At 42.1% G+C, this 17,001-nt stretch overlaps 1 protein-coding gene across 1 annotated transcript in view; it reads right to left on the bottom strand.

Annotated features, from left to right (window-relative positions):
- The window catches only part of LOC139471500 (uncharacterized), a 147,211-nt gene extending 130,522 nt beyond the window's left edge, over positions 1 to 16,689 (bottom strand). The window contains exons 1-21 of the mRNA XM_071253857.1: positions 16,531 to 16,689; positions 14,486 to 14,576; positions 13,851 to 13,884; positions 13,204 to 13,336; positions 11,868 to 11,928; positions 11,174 to 11,286; positions 10,261 to 10,346; positions 8,995 to 9,053; positions 8,469 to 8,590; positions 7,861 to 7,951; positions 7,102 to 7,210; positions 6,451 to 6,625; positions 5,709 to 5,898; positions 5,056 to 5,264; positions 4,486 to 4,610; positions 3,849 to 4,060; positions 3,110 to 3,255; positions 2,566 to 2,742; positions 1,489 to 1,647; positions 1,105 to 1,247; positions 838 to 908 (exon numbers count right to left, since the gene is read on the bottom strand). Coding sequence (XP_071109958.1) covers positions 838 to 908; positions 1,105 to 1,247; positions 1,489 to 1,647; positions 2,566 to 2,742; positions 3,110 to 3,255; positions 3,849 to 4,060; positions 4,486 to 4,610; positions 5,056 to 5,264; positions 5,709 to 5,898; positions 6,451 to 6,625; positions 7,102 to 7,210; positions 7,861 to 7,951; positions 8,469 to 8,590; positions 8,995 to 9,053; positions 10,261 to 10,346; positions 11,174 to 11,286; positions 11,868 to 11,928; positions 13,204 to 13,336; positions 13,851 to 13,884; positions 14,486 to 14,576; positions 16,531 to 16,689 — 2,665 coding nt within the window. The remainder of the gene's footprint in view (positions 1 to 837; positions 909 to 1,104; positions 1,248 to 1,488; positions 1,648 to 2,565; positions 2,743 to 3,109; positions 3,256 to 3,848; positions 4,061 to 4,485; positions 4,611 to 5,055; positions 5,265 to 5,708; positions 5,899 to 6,450; positions 6,626 to 7,101; positions 7,211 to 7,860; positions 7,952 to 8,468; positions 8,591 to 8,994; positions 9,054 to 10,260; positions 10,347 to 11,173; positions 11,287 to 11,867; positions 11,929 to 13,203; positions 13,337 to 13,850; positions 13,885 to 14,485; positions 14,577 to 16,530) is intronic.
- Between the last annotated feature and the right edge of the window lie 312 nt (positions 16,690 to 17,001).

Genomic DNA, 17,001 nt, shown 5'->3' with positions numbered 1-17,001 from the left:
GATAGTATAAGCAACGCCCCATGACGCTGGCGTTGACGATGTTATGCAGTCATCTTGTCTGACTACCTGGGTGTCGTTATACAATGCGGTCCTAGCGCTAAGGTGATCGTAACTCCAATACCCTGACAGAGACTCATGACTGTCGTAGCGCTAAGGTTGTTTTGTACAACGGCACCCAGACCACACATGTAACAAACATTGCGCAATCATCAATGGTTCGGATAGGGTGGTGTGTGTGAGAGAGGGGGTGTGTGAAGGTAGGTGGGTGAGGGAGGAGGTGTAGGGGGTGCCCGAACCTTGCTAGTCACCCACGAGCACGGGTATGGTGCTGACAAACCTAGACACATAATTGGGGCGAACCTGAATTCGAACCCACAATCTCAGGTTTCTTGTGTGCCCAAGGGACGCAACTCTGCACAGCGAATCGCGGCGCCTTAGACGACTGGGCCACCCGTGTCCACCGGTAGTAAAAGTAGAAGTAATAGTAGTAGATATAGTAGTAGTACTAATAGTAGTAGTAGTTGTAATAGTAGTTGCAGCAGAAATAGTAGTACGAGTGGTAGTGGTAGTGGTAGTAGTAGTAGTAGTGGTCGTGGTCTTGGAAGTAGCAGTAGCAGAAGGAGTAGCAGTAGTAGTAGTAGTTGTAGTAGTGGTAGTAGTAGTAGTAGTAGTAGTGGTGGTGGTGGTAGTAGCAGTAGTAGTAGTGGTAGTGGTAGTAATCTAGTAGTACTGGTGGTGATGGTGGTGTAGGTGGAACATGTGGTAAATGATGCTGCTGTTGTTGTTGCTGCTGCTGTTGTTGTTGTTGCTGTTTTTGCACATAACTAGTACACTTACTGATGGTGGAGTACACAGCACGTCCAGTCTTGTTGAGAACATCAATGAGGTTCTTCACTTCTAAACCAATACTGAAAATGTACAGAAGACATCGAAATATCACAAATCTAAAATGAGTACAATGTAAATAGATGTGTACATACCGGCTAATAGGGAAATATAAAACCGGGTATCAGGTATGAATAAATACCGGGACCATAAACTGCCTGACAAAATAAATCCATAATAAATCTCGAATCACGAGATCTATGTGATTATTTTACTTACGTGAGAACGTTACCAGCGACAGTAGAGATGGCCTCCTTGGGGTCGTCATTGAAGGTCTCAAAGCTATCAATAATAGCCTGTATAGCCTTGAAGATGACCTTCCCTGCCCTGGGCACAATGACCGTCACCGTCTCCATCAATTCCTAGAATGGACAGCATGTTGTGAGTGAGTGTGTGATTTGGGTTTCACGTCCTTTGAATTATATTTCAGTTACGTCACGGCGGATTCAAACGTATCTGACCTTACCACATCCAATAAAAACCTGCCTTTCAACAGTACAGCAAAATAATTATTTACTTTTTTACTAGTTATTTTTTCCTTCACCGAGACCCACGCCACCCTGTCTAGCCCATCCAGGTCCAGTGGCCAAGTGGTCTACTCACATTGTAGAAGCTGAGCGCGGATGACTTCACTTCCTTGTACAGGTTCGTGACTCTGATGACAAGGTTTCGGGCAGGTCTGATAAAAGGAGGCAACTGCTTTTCATCCAGCTGACCAAGAACTTCCATGGCTTTCGCTGCTTTCTTTCCAACGTTGACAACCTGAATTTTGATATTTGTGTTAGAACTACTTTCATAATTTTCAAATGTATGTAGCTACAGCAAATGTTATATTTCGGATAACACTTTCTCAGCAAAGTACAGATTCTAGTACCTTTTGGGGTTTAACCCCGTCCGATTTTTGATCCCCCACAGCCAGAGTGAGGTATCTAGTCGCCAGCACACACAGTCAGCGATCTGACCCACTCAGCCACCGAGGCTTCCACCAAAATGAAAGTCCAAACAACTTGTAGTGTATCTACCATTTCATTTTGTGGAAGCTTCGCTGGCTGAGTGGGTTAGATCGCTGACCTTGGGTGCTGGCGATTCGGTGAACTGTGGGATTCGGCAGTGTGGGTTCGAATCCCGGATTCAACCCCAAAAAAGTACTAGAATATGTAGTTATCCCGAATATAACATTTGTTACATTTGACCACTTTCTAAATGGCATTGTGTGTTCATGATGTAGCTACATAGATCAAGCCTGAATTTTTACTCAGGAAACAATGCTAAGACCGAGAAATATATATGCATGCCGTTGTAAAGTAGACGAAAAAAAATTCAAATACAAAATCAAAATTCTCTTTGAAAAGAGTGAGTTAAAATTAAACAGCTTTAAGATTTCACAGCTATCTGTATAGGGAAGACAACGCGTAAAACGCTTCAGACTGGATATCTGTCTTTAACATTGGGTTGGAATTTAACTGAGTACTTGCGGGTGTTGCACTACGAATAGAATGACCTCCTTATTGCACTAGAACTGGTACATGTCAAGTTAAAGTAAATATACGAAAACACTTTTATGAACTTTATCAACGTCCCATCATGCCAAAAAGAGCCATTGGTTGGGCAGTTTTTTGATAGATTCCGTTGATAATTCTTTAGCCTCAAATTCGGAGTAAATCTACGTTAGTAGGTCACCTTTTCTGGGAGTTCCTCAAGTGCCTCTTTAAAATCATTGATCATGTCAGGAATTGAGAATTCTCCATTGATTATTGATTTGAAGAGATCAATTCCATTTTTAATAGCGTCGACAGCATCCCCTTTGATAGCATCGTAGAGTTCGACCAATTTCTTCAGGTTGTCAATTGCAAATTCCTAGAAAATGTAACAATAAAATACAGACAAAAACCTCACTGATAAAAAACACGTCATTACAGAAATCAGAAAATGATCGTCGAAATGTTGTGTTTTGCTCTGGGGATCTCAAACTTAGCGTTACACAATTGCAACTGATTGTTAAACGACAATGTATAAGAGACGCATCAACTTAATCGCTCTAAGCTCATTGTCTGCCTAACGTCATTATTCAGGGGACGTAAATACATGCAATACCATACAAATCTTCTTTCACATACATTATTACTAACGTATTCTGTTAAATGCCATTCTATTTCGTTCGAGTCATAAAACAGCTCTGAACTTAAGAGATATGAAATCAATGAATGCTCCTTAATCCATGCACCTGCAGCACGTTCAAGTCATAAGATGCTTCTCCCTTGAAGCAGACACTAGCCAGGAAGAAGTCCACGTTCCTGTTCATGAAGCCGAGATGGATGCGGGCGAACACTTCGTCATGGACGTCCACCTTCATGAAGCCACTCAGAGGAGCTGGAATAGACCAGAATGTATTGCTTACAATGGGTTAGTGGGTGAATGTAGCTTAACTCCGCTTTGAACAATATTGCTGTTCCATCACAGCGTGCCAGCTTGATGTGGAATCAAAGCCCGAAGCGATGCAGGACTTAGGCTTTTACCATTCGTCTGTGGTGCTAACAACTCTAGAAATATAGAAGGGTATTAAAACCTACGATAATAGGTTCCTGACACCCATAATAGACACAACTCTGCACAACGATTTGCGGCGCCTCAGACGTGCGGATCACTTGGAGTTAATTGAACCTCGGGCAGTAGCGGATAGTTGATCAAGTGGTCTACTGAGATGCGTCCTTGATTGGTTCGAATTCATTCCGATGATGAACCAAGGTCTGTCATGATCCTACTCATGCACATTAGTTTCAATAAAGCAGTAAACACCCACAGCGTGCATCGTTTGGGGATTTCTTCCCACATTAAGCTGCCAAGTCGCAAACCTTATCCGTTAATAATGCATCCCTTGGTGAACAAACATATAACCTTGTCATCATTAAAGTTACATGCAATGAAACCAATGACCACGACAAGTTTTCAAATCTTAGTACTACCTATTTTGAAGTCTAAAGTGTTGGTCATAATCAGTCCAAAGGAAGCTCCAATGGTTGTTGACCCCAGCATCTTCTTCCAGTCCAGGCTTGGAGAGGCCAATTTGAATTCGAGCTTCTTATCCATGAATCCTCGTTTGTGTCGGTCGTGTACCCGAATGTCCTGCGTGAGTATGTTGTCATTGTCCATATCAAGTACAGAACCATTGATGACTCTAAAAAAGAAACACTTATTTAACACATTTACACACAATTCATACGTGCTTGTAATATTCTAGGTTAACTTAGAGCCTTCATGCCCAGGGAACGGGTGTTTTCCATTGCTTAAGAAGCCCATACATACTGAAGGAGTTGCTTTGAATTCTCTTAACCGTACCATCCGCACGTCATGCGTTTAAATCTCAGTTTCGACATGTTTTCATCATTGGTTTGTCAGAATCATGTTAATTGATTTCACAACCTAACTTACATTGTTCTTTAACATTTTGCTCTCTTGGTGTAACTGAAATACTGTAAACCTTTGCCCTCTTATAAATGTTTATGTTATGATATGTTTGAAGATAAACCAGCAGAGTTTTGTATGTCGTTCTTAAATATTCATACTTGCACATTTATACTTCAATAAGTATTCAACATTCACCCTTGTTGTCTGTACATAGGAGCGATTATCGCGGCTTTTGGGTGGGCTTGGTATTGTAGCAGAGCCTCATATCGGACCTTCTCGTCGTCATCATATAGGGCTGTCTTCAACATCAGATGTGCTGCCTGCAACATGGGATATATCATTCATACACGCATAACCGTCTTCAACATCAGATGTGCTGCCTGCAACAGGGGATGTGTCATTCAAACCGGCATAACTGCCTTCAACATCACATGTGCTGCCTGCAACAGGGGATATATCATTCATGCATGCATAACTTTCTTCAACGTCAGATGTTCTGCCTGCAAAAGGGCATAGCTTTCTATTGCTGTCCAGCATCTGTTGACAAGCTTAACGTGTATGTATAAGATGCTCTTCAAAGCGTTGAGATATGTGCATAGAAGTTACTTTTGGCACCACCAGCAAATAAAATGAGATGAATTAAGCATTTTGAAAATGCTTTTTTTTACAATTTAGACTTAATTTCATATTCTTTGTGGAACCATTCCATATTCAACAAGCTTTGAATACGCTCTTTGTGAGTTGTAAAACCAATTGTGTTTGTACCCCTTCGTGTCGGTACTTCCTCATGGCGTGTATCCCAGCTCGCTTCACCCACTGAGAGTTGGTGGTGTTGACATGTGACACAATCATCTCAAATGATTGGTCGAGACCAGCATTACCCAGAGATCCCAGCAAGATAACTCTCCGGTGATCGTCATCAAGGACTTCACGTTCCGTCATGGTGGACCGTTTCTGGCGGAACAGCCATGGATCTGAAAACAAAGACCATATATAAAGGTTTTATGATTTGTTAACAGATGGAATCCAAACAGATGCAAATATGACTGATGGTGGTGATGATGATGATGGTGAAGATGATTTATGGTAGATATTCCGAGGAATTTCCTTAAGATGTCGTTTGTCAACATTATGCGTGATGCTATCCCATACTCCGACCTTTACACAGCGTATCTTGATCTCCTCCCTCGCTGACAGTTACTTTTGCAATGAAAGTATGTGAGTGTCGGGAGCTTCGGGTAGGACAGGACATGCTTACCATTTTCTCAAACACCGTCATAACAGATTTTTCGTGATCCTTTCATATCATTTCCATTACTAATTGTCTTTTATGCTGTATGGAATCCGTTTTGGAAGATATTCCATATTGATTATTCTCTGGTGTGACGTTGTGAAGATACGTAAATAGCAATGTGTACCGTGAAGCCCAAGTCGGTTCTCGAGGTTCTGTACAATGTCCACAGCCTCCTTGGTCCTCCCAGCATCCCACAGCTGCCTGCTGACGGCTCCAAAGGTCAGCACCATCATGTTGTAGGTGTCCGTCTCTTGCAGTTCCTTGGGGGCCTTCTTTCGCTCAAAACACAGACTCTTCAGCTTTGTGATGACGTTCTGAATGTAGGTTTGACAAAAGGATGAACACATCGACTAAAGTCTATATGTTGTCACACCTACGGATTAAATTGTTTCGTGACTTGATTTAAATATCCATGAAATGACATGTTGCAAAAGATACGATTTCAATTTCATGTATTTTGTATAACACAGTTTACACTTACGTACATCAGTGCTCTATCAAATGAGAAGGTGTGGAACATGAACTTGTGCCTGTTATACCACACATATCTCCACTTACGTCTATCGGTGGTCCATCGAGTGAGATCATGTACAACATCAGCTTGTATCTGTTAAATCACACATATTTACACTTACGTCTATCGGTGGTCCATCAAGTGAGATGATATGTAACATGAGCTTGTAACTGTTATACCACACATATTTCCACTTACGTCTATCAGTGGTCCATCGAGTGAGATGATGTGGAACATAAGCTTGTAACTGTTATACCACACATATTTATACTTACGTCTATCGGTGGTCCATCCAATGCGAAGATGCACAACATCAACTTGTGACTGTTATATCACATATATTTACACTCACGTCTATCGGTGGTCCATCAAGTGAGATGATGTGGAACATGAGTCTCTTCACCAGGAAGGAGTCGGGTCTGGATCTGTTGAGGACAAGGTCTAGCAGGAGTTGCTGAGACAGGTCTGTGGTCAGACTGGCAATAGCATCAAACATATGGTTCTGGTCCTTGAAGGTCTTGGTCAGTCTGAAATACGTTGGCCATTACGATCAGTAACAGGATAATGTTGTTGTTAGGTTTCCCCTACAAACTGATAGCGTTATGCATTTACTTAATTGGTATGATGTGGAATGATAAAAAAAAGCTTTATACCCTATAACATCTTAATCAGCCTTAATTAATTTTAACAAAATTATATCAATACAATAATCAATTCAATGAATCTGTCACCAGTGAGCAAATTATTATTGTGAATTGTATGTTGCTCGAGTTGAGCACATATGGTTCATTTTTCTTGGTATTTTTTGTTTGCATTTTCCTTTTTATACACATTTCCGTTCCGTTTTCATAAATAAACGCATCAATGTTAAAGTATTGGTGATCTAAATGTAAGATTAAAAACCAGAGTAGACTGACAAGAATTAAAAGGCATGATTCATACAAGCAGAATACATAGCGCCCGTGGCAATAACATATCAGATACATGTCTCAGTATCTAATACCTCGGTCTCTCGAACAGGTATTGTCCAGCGAGTCGCGTGACTTGCTCGTCTGGTAGGTCGTTCAGAACTGATCTCAGCTTGTCGAAGCACTTGTCGAGTTTTATTGACCCTGGGAAACACAGTAAGAAAGTGTTATCGCGACGGGCATCATAAAGAAACAATGTGAAAGTACGACTCGAGTGGCATGTATATCTAAAGTGAGTGAGTGCGAGGGCTGGACGACAAATAGACTTGTTAATCTATAGATGTTTACCACTTTGTTGAAACCCACGAGTGTTTGTATTATTATGACAGGGGCATGGGTGGCCCAGTCGTCTAAGCACCGCAATTCACTTGTGCACCAGAAACCTATAATCAGCACAATTCCTGTGGTTTTCAAGTGGCTAACTTCTGAGACATGTTTCACATCAGGCTTTCCTCCCACATCAAGCTGACATGCCGTCATATAACTGAAATAATGTGCAAAGTGGCACTCACTCACTATTTGGCCTACGGCAGATGCAGGTGATAAAAGACTTCTAACACAACTATCTTACACAAATAATTTCATACTGATGGTTATGATTGCATAGTACAACTTTTAAAATGTCGACCCGTTGAATTACCACCCAGATAAGCGAAATAGCCCATACCTTTGATTCTGTTACACCTTACATTCAAGCACTTTAAGAAGGAATTTCACCCTAGATTATTTAATAATATAATGAAAGGAATGAAATTGTGGCGTTTTCACTGTCAATAGACCATGATGCTATTTACCTTTCTCGGGTTCGTTTCGCATGCAGGAAAGGTTCCCTTTGACATACTGCAGGTATTCCTTTACATCGACTCGTGGCTTCTTCCGCGTCAACTGAAATAAGTACAAATACTTTGGAACGACACTGCAGGAAACAGACAGGCAGTATAGTTGTCGACAAACGAATGTATTTGGAAACGTAAAAGACATCAATGTGTAAATATATACATTTGAAGTGCATGTTCACATGAGTGTAAATATGTAGAGCCAGTTTTAACTGTTCACTCGCATTGACGATTATACTATCCAGGATACATGGGTATAGAAAAGGTTCATTCTATTGAACAATTGCAAGGGGCGGTGAGGTGTATAACCCACGTTTGTGGATCGATTCACCACATTGGTCACATGTAGGGACACATTTCTGGTATCACCTCTGTGATAATGCTGGAATATTATTTACAACAGCGTTAAATTATATTCATCCATGTTATATGTTGTAAACAGTTTACATAAAATACAACTACGAAATTGTCTGAACATTGAATACACAGCAACAAAAGCAACAAATAATTTTCATAATCATAAGGAAAGGCCACATGATACAACACAATAAGATGTTTATTGTTACCCATTCGGTTTGAATGGATGCCCTGGTGATGCCTGTCTTTGGTCTGCTGGGGATACTGACAACTTTGTGTCTGCTGAGGAACACCAGCTTTCCTGAGCCCTGTGCTGACATCTCGGGGTATTCTGGAGACAATGGGAAGTAACGGGTACTGTATAGGGTTACACTCAGTATCATGTCAGTCTTAGCTTGCAGTTCCACAAGCTCTCAATATGGTTTCGTAGACATGACATAATTCTGTTGCTTATATTGAAACCTTTACATGTGCATCTCCCTCTTAATTCTATAATGTACATCCTTCTCGTGTGCTATGTACAATGTGTTCATTAGCTTTGACAGACAACACATCATCCGAAATTGTATTGTTCAGGAATGGCTATCACTTTCTGTGGTATTAATTACGTCTACAAAAGTACCACATTAAATGTAATGACAATGTTTCTGCGTTAATATCGTGCAACAGCTATTTTATAACATTCTCTCTATGGATATAGATGACCTTTGCTGGAGAGAAGCTGGCTGGACCTACCCAGTTCTGTAAAGTCGTTGGCCGCCTTCACTGGACGAGTGTTTTCGAACGGATTGAACCTGTTAGAAGAATCATTATTATGAATTTGGATATATAAATTGTTTGATAGGCATTACTTCGAAGTTGAAGGATGACAAGGTAACACAATTTGATGGAGAAGGATCTATACCGAAACGTCGCTTTTTACAGTATTAAATATGTTGTTATCCATAAAATTGTATCTACCTTGGATATATGGCCTATGGTTGCCGTTCTTAATATCGATGTGGATTTTGCCGTGGATGTGGATGTTGCCATGAATATGGTTGTAGATATTGCCTAGGATGTGGATGTAATGTAGATATTGCCATGAATGTGGCTGTAGAGGTTGCAATAGATGTGGATGTGTAAGTGTGCTTGTGGATGTAAACAAGACTTATGGATGTGGATGTAGACGTTGGGGTAGATGTTGCCATGAATGTGGATGTAGATGTTGCAATAGATGTGGATGTGTAAGTGGATGTGCTTGTGGATGTAAACAGGACCATGGATGTGGATGTAGACGCTGATAGATGTTGCCATGAATGTGGATGTAGATGTTGCAATAGATGTGGATGTGTAAGTGGATGTGCTTGTGGATGTAAACAAGACCATGGATGTGGATGTAGACGCTGGGGTAGATGTTGCCATGAATGTGGATGTAGATGTTGCAATAGATGTGGATGTGTAAGCGGATGTGCTTGTGGATGTAAACAAGACCATGGATGTGGATGTAGACGTTGGGGTAGATGTTGCCATGAATGTCATTGTAGATGTTGCAATACATGTGGATGTGTAAGAGGATGTGCTTGTGGATGTAAACAAGACCATGGATGTTGATGTAGACGCTGGGGTAGATGTTGCCATGAATGTGGATGTAGATGTTGCAATACATGTGGATGTGTAAGTGGATGTGCTTGTGGATGTAAACAGGACCCTGGATGTGGATGTAGACGTTGGGGTAGATGTTGCTATGAATGTGGATGTAGATGTTGCAATAGATGTGGATGTGTAAGTGGATGTGCTTGTGGATGTAAACAGGACCCTGGATGTGGATGTAGACGTTGGGGTAGATGTTGCTATGAATGTGGATGTGAATGTGGATGTGTGTACATGTCATATGTATTTTAACCATAAAGTATAAGAATGTTGTTTGCGGTCAAGACGATACTCAGGACTAGGAAATTTGCAGTCTATCAAATACATTTCTTATGAAATATAAGCAGACATATAACAAATAAACTTCACCCTTCTGCTGTCTTATGCATGACCTTGAACTCTTCCTCCACGTGAACGGAGTGCACAGTCCCAAGCTCCTTGTCGTAGTGCAACGTCTGGAACAACAGATTGGATGACAGGTTTAAGCCTGACTGCAGCTAATATAACATTCTTCAGTTATAACCAAGGGTGTGAACATTTGTGGGAGTACAGCCTAGAGTGACACATGCCTGAATGCGGGCCCATGACCACCAATGAGCATCGGCATTTTGCTTATATCATATTCTTGGATTCGCGATCAGCAAATATAATGACATCGAAGGGACATGACTCTTCCCGTCTTTGACCCAATAAAGCAATATGAGACTATCAGTATTTTCATCCAGGAACCGGGACAACGACTGGCATCCAATTTGTAAAAGGTTTTAGAGAGAGAGAGAGAGAGAGGGAGAGAGAGAGACAGAGAGAGAGAGAGAGACAGAAAGAGAGAGAGAGAGAGAGAGAGAGAGAATGGGTTGTTGGTGAAATGGGTTGGTTCCTCCCTTCAAATTATCTTGTAGGAGCGCAGACTGACGTAATATTCTGGCTGCTGGTTCCTGTATTCCTAATACCATGTTTCCTGGATTAAATTGCATTGCTTCCTGTGTGGGTACGACAAGGTCAGTAGGTAGACAGTACTTGCTTTAAGCATCAATACTTGAAGCGGACATCAAAGCATGGAACATATGACATCGGCACATGAAGATGGCCATTAATAGGACATGATACCCAACCCAGAATCTGGTGCCTAAGTCTCACCAAATACCGGTATCCCGTGACACTGTGGACTCTACACTGTGTGCATTGTCCCCGGCATTGAATACACATTGTACTCGCAACTACGATACCAGCAAAGTAACCAACGTCATCGGCAACGGTAGCTACTGTATGAACTGCGATGTACCTTGGTGTACTCTGACGTGGCGTGCTTGATAGGATGGTGACCCGGGTGTCTCGTCTTGGTGAACACATGACCCCATGTTGTTGGTCGCACAGTGTAGGTGGCATTATGTAAACCTGTAGTAAGAATGTGACAAGTTAGTGAGTCATTTCTACTGCAAATGTAATTGTAATAATTTCTTGCCTAGCAGAAATCAGTAAATATTTAATCAAGATCCGCTGAGTTAATCAAGATGTCGCGTAGCTTCCAGGTCCGTTTGTTGGAAACCCAAATTCGGCCCGAAAATTCCTTTGTGCACATTGCTGTTTGCAACGACTTGTGTTATTTTGGCATTACATTCAGCCCAGTACGATACGTTGGTTGGTTGGTTCGTTTGTTGTTTTACGCCGCACTCAGCAATATTCAAGCTATATGATGGCGGTCTGTAAATATTCGAGTCTGGACCAGACAATCCAGTGATTAAAATCATGAGCATCGATCCACGCAGTTGGGATACGATGACATGCATCAACCAAGTCAGCGAGCCTGACCACCCGATCCCGTTAGTCGCCTTTTACGACAAGCATAGTCACCTTTTACGGCAAGCATGGGTTGCTCAGTACGATACGTCTGATGAGGCAATGTGGAACGCGGTGTTCAATTCTAAAGTACTCATTTACCCAGTGATATTGAGAATCTCAAATATATGCATACAGACCTTCGTTTCCTGTCTCTCTCACTTGATAACCCCACCCGTCTTTGGTTGCACGGGAGAGATCCTGTAAAAATGAATAACATGCCTTTTCAATTTCAAATCAAATCTTTGTGGAAAGAGTCTTCAAACTATAAAACTTCAAAGTCTGAGAGTAATGTATCACGACCACATATCTCCATTGGGCGCTAAAGGACAAGACAGTGATGTACATTATAAGAATGGATTACTGAAAACCAGTGTTGACACTGCAAAGTTATCTTGTTTATGTTCTATACTGTCAAAATCACTGGGGGCGGTCGGGTAGCCTGGTGGTTAAAGCGTTCGCTCGTCACGCCGAAGACCCGGGTTCGATTCCCGACATGGGTACAATGTGTGAAGCCCATTTCTGGTGTCCCCCGCTGTGATATTGCGGGAATATTGCTAAAGCGGCGTAAAACCATATTCACTCACTCACTCACTCACTTAAAATCACTGCAGTGACATTTCCATGGATACGTCAGTGATATGTACGTGTCATAAATCCGTTAAATGAGGATGGGGAGTGCGTGTCATCGTAACCCGACAGATGTAATAATAATAATAATGATGATGATGATGATGATGATGATATTTGAAATAATAATATATGCATTTGTATAGCGCAGCATTCAATGTGCAGAAGTACTGTATGCAATGATAAGGCCATTAATCATACTACATGCACGTGTATCAACCACTGGTCTGCCTGACCGGGACGCGGGGAAAATATCCGGCTGGTGTGATATTGTTGTAATATTGTTGAGCGCGGCGTAATACAACATTCATTCACTCTTTATATTCGCTATGGACATAAACGTTAGCTCATTGAATTTTATTGGCTCGTTGGTACTAAGGCGGATGTGATTATTATACAAATTGATGCCTTAAAAGTACGCTGTCGACAAATAAACACTGTGTATAGCTTTAGTATTGGACACTTTCTTCAAGATGACAAATAAGATTGAGGGCACAAGGAATTGAGTCTTTGTGTTTTCATACGAATACCGTACAATGTACACAGAACATGTCCGTTTGAACACTGTTGTGCCACTAGAGTGAGCGAGGGTGACTTAACGCCGCCCTTTTGAAGAGTATTACATTTATTCAGCTGTTTGTATGAGCTGGGAGTAAGCTTGAAATGGTGCATGCCTCAGACGTCTACCACTTTAATGAAACCCACGAGCATACACTGTAGGTATGGTGCTGACAAACCAGGAAACAATCAGGACGAACTCGGCATCAGACTGGGCCAAACATGCTCCTGCGTAGAACTAGTGTGACTGATTCAAACATCCTGTTCATGGTCCAGGTGCACATTTACCTCAGTGGCGTGGTGGAGACGAGAAGCGAACATGGCGGCAGCTCCCTTCTTCATGGCAACAGCTTCATCGTCGTCGTCTGGAGGGTGGTAGACGTGGAGAATCTCGCCATGTGGCGTGATTACAAACGAGAACCTGAGAAATAACATTTCTTGTTTACTTTATTTGCCTTTTTTATAATTACAGGATTCGTGAAATACGGGTGGCCCAGTCGTGATGTGTTACACCATGTCTGCAATATACCAGCAACATCACGACGGCACAATCTCAAGACACATCCACATGTCCGTTCGTGGACCCTCATTGCCTAAATATATGATTGAGTGAGTTGGGTTAAATGCCGATTTTAACAGTATACCAGTTATATAACGGCGTGTCAACTTCATATGGGAGAAAACCCGAAGTGATGCAGGTCTCAGACATTTACCACTTCGATGAAACCCACGAGCACGGGTAAGGTGCTGACAAACCTAGAAACATAATCGGGGCGAACCGGGATTCATACCCACAATCATAGGATTCTGGCGTGCCCAAGAGACTCAACTCTGCACAGCGAATCGCGCCTCAGTTAACTGGGCCACCCGTGCCCCCAGTGTAAGGAAAGAACATTCAATATAAAGTAAGAGTAAAACAATGGTTATTTTTTTACCATTTGGATAAGTCCGATGGAAAAGGAGCCGCATCTGCAAGATGTAAAGAGTATACATTAATGTGATGCTACGTCCCTATAATATGGGTGGAATTAAAATCCCGTTCATCACACGTGACCGTATTTCAGCGGCCCTAATTCACCCACCAGACCCACTCACTCACTAATTCACCCACCAGACCCACTCACTCACTAATTCACCCACCAGACCCACTCACTAATTCACTCATCAGACTCACTCACTAATTCACGCTCGGCATTCAGGGGCTAAACAAGGACTGGTCGGCTCGGAGTCAGTATACTGTGTCTGAGTGGGGTATTCATGTTAAACTGCGGCATGGTATCTCAGTGAGCTAGGTCTATAAATCGGCATCAGTCCGGACTAGTACAAGCAGCCACACACATACATACATACACGTGCATGCACGTCGCTATATCAGTGCAATAATCTTGGACGCGACGTTAAACCCCATTTCACCTCACCTCACCTCACCTCACTTCACCTCACCTCACCTCACCTCACACATCCACCAGACTCACTCACTCACTCACTCACACACACACCAGACCCATTCACTCACACACACGCCCCACCAGACCAACTCACTCACTCACCAGACCTCTCACTCACTTACCTTCTGTATGTTTGGTCTTTATCGCCAAGGCGTACATCTTAACGTAGATTTCCTGCCCCCCTCCATTGTTTCCAACATTAATGTAGCCAACCTGATTCAGGAAGGAAAATACGGTAAACAACTGACTATTGAACATGTGAAGCATTTATCCAGGTTTTATCACCAGAACTGTGAGCCTGATATACAGGCTTCCGAAGTCACTCAACACTTTATAGTGGATAAATGTCCCGTGGGGTGTCCGATTACAATTTGTCCCCCAGCAACCTAGGCTTGTCGTACAAGGTCAGATAATAAATAGGGTGGTCAGGCTAGCTGACTTGGTTAATGCATGTCATCGTATCCCAATTGCGAGGGTCGATGTTCTTGATGTTAATCACTGGATTGTCTGGTCCAGACTTGATTATTTACAGACCGCCGTCATATAGCTGGAATATTGCTGAGTGCTGCGTTAAACAAAATACATACTATCACCAAGATTGTAACATATTGAACCTTTCCCCACGTTTATCTCACTTAAGGAGAAGTGTAAATACATGTTTATTTACTTTGACAATTGACCCGTGAAGATCCGGGGTAGAAAAGGTCTTCAGCACCCCATGTATGCCGTAAAAAGCAATTATGCTTGTCGTAAGACGCCTACGGGATCGGGTGGTCAGGCTCGCTGACTTGGTTGATGCATGTCATTGTATCCCAATTGCGTGGGTCGATGTTCTTGATGTTAATCACTGGATTGTGATACACTGTTTCAAACATGTAGCCAACTGTGAAACCTTGTTAACGTGAACTCATTTCAAACATCTCGGCTTATCATTGAAGGTGATGTAACTATAGAGACCTGAAAGAATCCCTATCAGAACTATGGATGCAACTTAACCTGAAATGCTTAACATAAGGACACCCATAATAGTCTATAAAAAGCCGGACATTCTACGAGTCACAGACCTTACCGTAAGAGGTGACTAACAGGATCAGGTGGTAAGGCTCGCTGACATTGTTAACACATGTCATCAATCCCAGTTGTGTGGATCCATGCTCATGATATTAATCACTGGATTGTCTGGTCCAGACTCGATTATTTACAGACCGTCATATAGCTGGAATAGTGCCGAGTGCGGCGTTAAACAACAAACAAACACACAAACTTTGACAGTTTATCCCCAAACTTCTTAGCACACATTAATTTCTCGTAAGAATACATAGTGGGTGAGTGAGTTGGGTTTAACGCCGCTTTTAACAGTATTCCAGTTATATCACGGCGTGTCAGCTTGATGTGGGAGGAAAGCCCGAAGTGATGCAGGTCTCAGGCGTTTACCAATTCGGTGAAACCCACGAGCACGGGTATTGTGCTGACAAACCTAGAAACATATTTGGGGCGAACCGGGATTGGAACCCACAATCATATGTTTCTGGCGTGCCCAGGGGACGCAACTCTGCACAGTCAAATAATAGCGCTGTTTTCCGTTCTATATCTTCCAGAAATAATATGTCTACATTGATTATTTAGAAATTCATCCTGTTATTTTGATCCCCTATTGTGTCACTGCATGTCGTGGGGGCATGGGTGGCCCAGTCGTCTCAGGCGCTGCGATTCGCTGTGCAGGGTTGCGTCCCTTGGACACGCCAGAAACCTATGATTGTGGGTTCGAATCCCGGTTCGCCCCGATTATGTTTCTAGGTATGTCAGCACCATACATGGGTTTCACCGAAGTGGTAAACGTCTGAGACCTGCATCACTTCGGGCTTTCATCCCACATTAAGCTGACACGCCGCGATATAACTGGAATATTGTTAAAAGCGGCGTTAAACTCAACTCACTCACACACTGCTTGGCGATTATGAGTGAAATAAACTCGGGGATGGTGGTGTGTGAACTTAATGCAGGGTGAATTCCTGTCATGTTATTAAGGAGCGGCCCACTCGTTCACAAAGGCGGAAAACATCCAATCCCTGCGTATGATCTTTTAAATACGTGTGGTTGTTTTGTTCATAGACATATTCAATGCATTTTCAAGGATACAGTAATAGAGTTAATACTAGTAACTCACCTTGGCTAAGACTTGAAATTCACCGATATGTTTCAGATTTGCGTTAGCGTCGTATTTGTACTGGTACTCAAAACCTGGTTCAAAGTTGATAAAACTTGCAGAAACACGTGTCAGTATCACAAATATTCCCCAAATTGTCGGAAAATAATTTCCAGACATTTTACAGGAATAAACTGAAATCCAAAGATGTGTTTCACTGCTATATCATGTAGCCAGATCCTACATGACTCCCATACATGAAATTGACTGACGGAACAAGGAAGCTTAGTGCAGAGCACGACTTTCTTTATAGAAGTGTTATTCAACCTTCCACTGATCAAATTTGTATACATACAGTGTGTTGTATAGACGCGTTTATAGGTCACATGTTGAATGTTACTGCTTATCCACCTTTCAAGTTTGCTGTGTCACCAATGCAGTGTATTCGTCTTTCAATTACCTAAATTCACGTACGGAGGAGAGCCTAAACAA

Source organism: Haliotis cracherodii, unplaced genomic scaffold (genome assembly GCF_022045235.1).
Source record: "Haliotis cracherodii isolate W230 unplaced genomic scaffold, xgHalCrac1.p SCAF_22, whole genome shotgun sequence".
NCBI classification, from domain to species: Eukaryota; Metazoa; Mollusca; class Gastropoda; order Lepetellida; family Haliotidae; genus Haliotis; species Haliotis cracherodii.
The sequence above is the reverse complement of the archived record's forward strand: the minus strand, read 5'-3'. Positions and strand labels throughout refer to the sequence as shown.